The 7,309-nt window shown below is 45.4% G+C and overlaps 1 protein-coding gene across 6 annotated transcripts; it reads left to right on the plus strand.

Annotated features, from left to right (window-relative positions):
• Positions 1-341: 341 nt before the first annotated feature.
• LOC147061229 (uncharacterized) lies at positions 342-4,100 on the plus strand. 6 transcript variants are annotated; one of them, XM_085906623.1, is made up of 4 exons: positions 342-2,238; positions 2,358-2,590; positions 2,704-2,923; positions 3,036-4,100. In XM_085906623.1, the coding sequence occupies exons 2-4, from the start codon at positions 2,402-2,404 to the stop codon at positions 3,734-3,736; spliced, it is 1,110 nt and encodes a 369-aa protein (XP_085762749.1). In that variant the 5' UTR covers positions 342-2,238; positions 2,358-2,401; the 3' UTR covers positions 3,737-4,100. The 6 variants fall into 6 exon arrangements, with proteins under 6 accessions (XP_085762749.1, XP_085762751.1, XP_085762752.1 ...); XM_085906625.1 differs by having other exon boundaries at positions 342-2,003; positions 2,080-2,590; XM_085906626.1 differs by having other exon boundaries at positions 342-978; positions 2,080-2,590.
• Positions 4,101-7,309: the final 3,209 nt, after the last annotated feature.

Genomic DNA, 7,309 nt, shown 5'->3' on the forward strand with positions numbered 1-7,309 from the left:
TAGGTGAAACATATATATAAAGTTTGCAAAAGTGACAAATGCACAGTTGTAGTGGTTGAAGTATAAATATATTCTACGTAGAAGAATATGTTGTCCATAAGTGATCAAGCTTAGTGCAAAAAGCTGTTTTTAAGTATGTTTTGTTTGTCCTTATCCGGATGTTTCTGTGGTGCCCCCCCCCCCCCCCCCCCCCCCCGAGGGCAACAGGTCAAACAGGACAGAGCCAGGGTGGGAGCTGTCTTCTGAGATTGCCTTGGCTCTGCTGAGACAGCGGGAGGTGTAAATCTCCATCAGGGAGGGGAGAGGGCAGCCGCTGATATTCTATGCTGCCTTGACAACTCTTTGCAGTCTCTTCCTGTCAGCAGCGTTGGAGCTGCCGAACCATACTGTGATGCAGTATGTCAGCAAGCTCTCGATGAATGAGCGGTAGAAGGTCAGCAGCAGGTTGCAGTTGAGGTTGTGCTTCCTGAGAACTCTCAGGAAGTGAGCCTCCTTGGTGATGGAGGTGATGTTCTCTGACCAGGAGGTGTTGTCAGAGATGAGGACGCCGAGATACTTGAAGGTGGGGACCCTTTCAACGCGCTCGCTATTGATGTGTATGTCAGTGCTGTGCCTCCTGAAGTTGATCATTTCTCTAGTTTTTTTGGTGTTCAGGGCAAGGATGTTTTCTGAACACCAGGCTGTCAGCCACAGGACTTCCTCTCTGTAGGCAGCCTCATCATCCTTAGATAAGAGACCGACCACTGTGGTATTGTCAGCGAACTTAACAATAAGGTTGTCCTTGTGGGCCGGTCTGCAGTTGTGGGTGTAGAGGCAGTAGAGGAGGGGGCTCAGGACACAGTCTTGAGGAGAGCTGATTCTCAGCGTGTGAGTGGAGGAGAGATGGGGCCAAGTCTCACAGTCTGGGGTCGGTTAGAAAGAAAGTCCTTAATCCAGGCACATGTGAGAGGCGGGAGGCAGAGAGTGACCAGTTTTGTGGTGAGTCTGTCCAGAAATAGTGTTAAATGTGAAACTTTAATCCACAAAGGGCATCCATCGTATGTAGCTCCGCTGCTGCTCCAGGTGGTTCAGTGCAGAGTGGAGAGCTATGGCGATGGCGTCCTCTGTAGATCTGTTTGCCTGGTACGCAAACTGGTGGAGGTCGAGGTCTGGGGAGATAGTCTTTGATGTGCTGAACAACAAGCACGCCCGCAACCTCCATGGGGACAAGCGGTATAGAAAGTGGATGGATGGATGGATGGATGGATAGAAACATGGAACACGGACTTCAGCAGATCCGCTGCGCTGTGTTTTGTTGAAACGTGCCTTAGCAGACACACCCCCTACCACACCGAGGAGTTAGCTGGGTTTCGGATAATGCGTGCAGATCGCAGCGCGGAGCTCTCTGAAAAATCAAAGGGACGTGGTCTCTGTTTCTACATTAATGAACATTGCTGTACTGATGTCACGGTGTTGAAAGAGTCTTGCAGCCCTGTCCTAGAAACACTTTTCATAAACTGCCGGCCATTCTATTCACCACGGGAGCTCTCCTCGAACGTCATGGCGGCTGTTTACATTCCACCACACGCACGTGTGAGTGAAGGCACGCAGATGCTGGCTGACCAGGTGACAGACATGGAGAAACTTCTACCAAATTCACTAATCATTGTTCTGGGTGATCTTAACAGGGCAAACCTCGCAAACGAACTCCCCAGATACAGACAGCACATAACGTGTCCCACCAGAGGGGCACAGACACTGGACCACTGCTACACCGCAATAAAGGATGCATACCACTCTGTGGCTTGTGCAGCTTCAGGACTCTCGAACCACTGTCTAGTTCATCTGATCTGGGCCTACAGGCCGAAACTAAAAACTTCTAACCCTGTGGTGATGACTGTGAGGAAGTGGAGTTTAGGCAGGACCTCCAAGCCTGCTTTGACTGCACCAACTGGGGAGTTTTTGAAGCTGCAACTTCAGACCTGCATGAACTCACTGACACGTCACATCATACATCAGTTTTTGTGAGGATCGGTGTGTGCAGACTAAGACCTTCTGCACGTACAACAACGACAAACCCTGGTTTACACCGAACCTCAGGAGGCTGCACAAAGTCAAGGAGGAGGCCTACAGGAGCGGCGACCGGGACCTGTTCGAGCAGACCAGAAACACACTGAACCAAGAGGGCTTCTAGAAACTAACTCATCGTCCTGTGGAGAACCCAAGGCTTGCTAACCAGCTAAACAAATTCTACTGCAGGTTTGATCGGTCCTCCCACACAACAGGACCTCCTGCAGCACAATCTACATACTCATCTCCCCCCACAACCGCTCTGTCCACACCTCTGTCACCGTTATCACCTACTCTCTCTCTTGCAGAGGCCGTGCCCGCATTCCAGATCCGCGAGGAGGAAGTGCGGCAGATGATCCGGAGACAAAAGATCAGGAAGGCACCAAGCCCAGGCGGCGTGTCACCTTCCTGCTTGAAAGTCTGTGCTGAGCAGGTGGCACTTTTGCACAGATCTTCAACCGTTCCCTGGAGCTGTGTGAGGTGCCCTCGTGCTTCAAGAGTTCCACCATCATTCCAGTGGCCAAGAAGCCCGTCATCACAGGTTTGAATGACTATAGACTTGTCGCTCTGACATCTGTGGTCATGAAATCTTTCGAGAGGTTAGTGCTGAGCCACCTGAAGTATGTCACGGTCCCCCTGCTTGACCCCCTCCAGTTTGCCGAACGGGCAAACAGGTCGGTGGTTGATGCGGTCAACATGGGACTGCACTACATCCTGCACCACCTGGACACCCCAGGAACGTACGCCAGGATCCTGTTTGTGGACTTCAGCTCGGCGTTCAACACCATCGCTCCTGACATCCTCCTACAGAAGCTCATCCAGCTCGCGGTGCCTGCCTCCACCTGCCAGCTTCCTGACCAACAGGAGACACTGTGTGAGGCTGGGGAGCATCACATCTGACACCTGAACCACCAATACTGGCGCCCCTCAGGGGTGCATCCTCTCCCCACTGCTCTTCTCTCTCTACACCAACGATGTCTCCTCAGGTGACTCTCTTGTGAAGATCCTGAAGTATGCAGACGACACCACTCTCATCGGACTGATCCGGGACGGTGATGAGGCTGAGTACAGACAGGAGGTGGAGCGGCTGTACCACTGGTGCAGCCAAAACCACCTGGAGCTGAACCCGCTCAAGACCGTGGAGATGACAGTGGACTTCAGGCGAGACCCTTCACCACTTTCACCCCTCACTATCCGCAGTAATACTATTCTCTCCACAGACACCCTCAAGTTCCTGGGAACCACAATCTCTTGGGACCTGAAATGGACCGGCCACATAGACTCTATCCATAAGAAGGCCCAGCAGAGGCTGTACTTCCTAAGACACCTCAAGACGTTCAACCTGCCAAGGGAGCTGCTGAAGACCTTCTACACTGCCATCATCCAGTCTGTCCTCTGCACTTCCATCATTGTCTGGTTTGGATCAGCCTCCAAACAAGACAAGCATAGACTGCAACGGAAAATCAGGACTGCAGAAAAGATAATAAGAATCAACCTCCCATCTATCCAAGACTTGTACCTGTCCAGGTCCAGGAAATGTGCAAGTAACATCTCTACAGACCCTTCTCACCCAGGTTGCAGTCTGTTTGAACTACTCCCCGCCGGACGACGTTATAGAGCTTTGTACGCCAAAACCAGCAGACACAGAGACAGCTTCTTCACCCAGGCTATTGCTCTGATGTACTAACAGCACTCTTAGAGTCTCAGAGTCATTGCTGTGCAATAACATCCTGCTCGCCACATCTTTTTTGAATTGTCTACACTGTTTGTACTATGTGTCCTCTCTGCATCCATTGCAGCCTGGTCATCCTGGAAGAGGGACCCTCCCATCTGTGGTCTCTTCTCAAGGTTTCTCATTTCCCCTAGTTGGAGTTTTGAGTTTTTCCTTGCCCTCCTGGGAGTTTAAGATCAGGGGGTGTTTGAGAATATTTGTCATATTAGTCACCTAATTGTTGAACAGAGCATGTGATGTCCCAAAGTCAAATTCCTTGTTTGGCACGCTCAAACATGGCAAATCAAAACTCTTGAATCTTGAAATAAAAGTCAGCATACTCAAGCCTGAGCACTATTTCTATGTTTGTTTTTCTGTCGCTAATAAGCAGTGTGCACACATTTCCTCGGGACACTTATACCGTGTATATATATATATATATATATATATATATATATATATATATATATATATATATATATATATATCGAGCTGTTTTCTATAACACTTGTCCTCATTGAGGACTTTCGACAATAGACTTGTTGTTTTGCACTACTTCATACATTTGATCAGGTAACATGAAAATCACATGATCACAAGTAGTATTTTTGGTAATCAATTGGAGAGGCAAACCCCAAATCACTTTCATCATCCCGTTAAATTAAAATGATCAAATTTACACAGTAAATACACTAATCATGATACAATCCAGTTCGCGAATTTATACATTCATATTCATAAACATTTTAAAATACTGTGGTTTTAATGTGGGTGTAGCTGGGATAAATTTGATGAATCATTCTATTTCCATCCAAGTAAATGGCTATCTTGAATAAAGCTTTTCAAATGCCAAAAAATATATTTGCTGAAAGGCTTGACATGTTTATTAAGTGAGCATGGCATTGATGGACCACTATTGTTTTATGAATAATACCCTTTCCTCATATTCCTCCCATCCGTCCATTTTCTATATCACTTGTGTTATTAGGGTCACACGTGAGAGGCTCCATAAGAGGCAGGATATAAATGTGAGTGGTTGCCAGCCAATCACAAACCTTTCAATAGTCAAAAATTGAACTAAATCTTGAACCACTTGTACCTTTTCAAAATCTCACATTTATGATGTTTTTGGAAGCGTTTATGGTTTTTCTAGAAACAGAAACAGAAACACAAAAAAAAAATGTTAGGGTGGCGAATGTGTGGAGGACCCACCTGCGAATACGAGAGATGAGAGGCAGATTACAGATGAGTGGCCGATTATGAAGAGAGATGGTTATCGTAACGTACAGTTATTGTGATCAGTAGAAAACTGAACATTTTAATTTCTCGGTGCCCTACTTCTCACAGGTGCTAAAAATTATCATCACTTTTCTCCCCTTTCAGCAAAGGACCAAACCACTAGCATACCAGTTAATACTTGAAATCACTATTTTAAAAATGTTTCCATGTTCGCATTATAGCATTGTGAAAGCAGCTGGGCAGATGCAAGGAAAATTTTCAAACAAATCTATATTTAATACAACATGCCTTTCAACCAGTTAATGTTTGTTAGACGCCTCTTTTCCATGTTATATTTTCCAATCCATCTGTAGCCTTAAAAACCGAGTCATTATGTAACACCTTCACATGGGCAGGTGGGTTTGTCATGTCAATGTCTATCTACTCCCTTATGGCAAATACAGTTAAACAGTTAATGTCGACGGACTGGCTATTTCAGTGACAATACCGCACCCCTTCCTCTGCCCAAATTAAACCAGCTCTGGACTATGGCTTACAAACGCCAAGTGCATGTCCTGGTGTGTACTCAAGGGTTTGCCCTTTCTATGTGTGCAAACAAAACAAAATCTTTCCCTGGGCCTGAGGACAGTTACTTAGGACTGTCAAAGGCAGACAGGTGATGAGAAGATGGAAAGGCCAGAAAATGGGGCGAAAGACCAAAAGTGTGCCGGTGTCTCTTGGACCATCTGCCTGTCTGTCTATCTATTTCAGGTTGGTGAGTTGCTGGCGGGTAATTAAATGTATTTTTGGCTGCTAACTTTCTCTGGCTTTTTTATCAGGCATGGGAAACCACAGAAGTAGAAAGAAACCAGGTGGGTCAGTGCCAGCAGGAGTGTGCGTGTTGTGTGTATGTGTGTGTGTGTGTGTGTGTGTGTGTGTGTGTGTGTGTGTGTGTGTGTGTGTGTGTGTGTGTGTGTGTGTGTGTGTGTGTGTGTGCGTATGCATGCGTGCACATGTGAATCGGTCTGCAGGTATGTTGGTGAGTGGAGACAGCTGTAATTTTCAGACAGCTATTTGAGGTTAGAGGTGGAATTGAACATAGCCTATAAGAAAATACTTTGACGGCTTCCTTAAATATACTCGGTAACAGCCCCCCCCCCCCCTTAGCCCCAGTATAGCGCCCCAATAATAAACTGATAATTTTGGTTCCTATTTATTTTTAACTACAGCTGAGATACACACATGTATAATAATGAGTTGTGCATTATCTGAATAATCGGTGTGAATATTTAACCACATCAGTTTTTTGACTGTCTTTTCTTAATTGAGCCTATTTGAAACTACTTCACAACAATGTTGGGTAAGTAAAGGCGGCATGAAATAAGAATTCATGCAATAACTCTGACTCACTGCCATTGACTCCTTAAGTGTGTTTTCAGATGAAAGTGAATGAAAGTATTGTTTGTATTTGAACAGCACTGTTCATACATAAATGTAACAGAAGTGCTTCAAAGCATTCAAGACCCCACAAAGACTTACTGAAATGAACACAAACCGAATGATAACAATAACCCTCATCAATAAATAAAGGCTGGAGGGACTAAAGTAAACACAATATTTTTTGAAATATTGGTCAAATGTTGTATTTGTATTTACCTCATTTGACTTTAGTGGTTACATTGTATTGTCGAAGAAATGATTCAGTGCAAACTAATTCATTTTATTGCATCACATTTCTCAATCAGTAAAACATAAATAGAGATGGTTGTTTGCCCGTAGAAGGAACTGTGATTAATATCTTTCCTGGACAATACTCAATGTGACACTCACCTCCTTGTATATGCGAACGTGTAAAAAGCTTCTTTCTCTCAACTCAACCTTAAATATTGGTTATTAATGTTTAAAGCATTTGTGAAAAGAATATTAGTCTCTGCCAGGGATGAAAACTTTGTACAAGCAATATTCCAAAGACAAGATTGTTTTCTTATGAATTGCTGGCCTTGGCTCATTGTCTTGCACTGCAACATGTTGAAACTATCAAAAGCTTTGCCCAGCATAAGTTTTTCTCGCCCATTAGTGCCCTGTTGTCAGGGCTTTGAATTGTTTCTGGGTGGCATATAACCACAGATGGATTCGCTGTGGGGCTCTGCTGGTGATTCATATTAATGGACCTGACCCCAATTCCTCCTTTCATTGTTCTTCTTCCAATGTCCCCCACCTCCCTCCCCTGTACCTCCCACTGTTCACGATCTCTCATGCTTTCCGAACACCCAGGAGACAGATGGACTACCACTCAAATTCACACCATTAAGCTTTTCAAGGCTGCTAAAG

This window comes from Syngnathus leptorhynchus, chromosome 2 (genome assembly GCF_054491065.1).
Source record: "Syngnathus leptorhynchus isolate UIUO chromosome 2, UIUO_Slep, whole genome shotgun sequence".
Lineage (NCBI taxonomy): Eukaryota > Metazoa > Chordata > Actinopteri > Syngnathiformes > Syngnathidae > Syngnathus > Syngnathus leptorhynchus.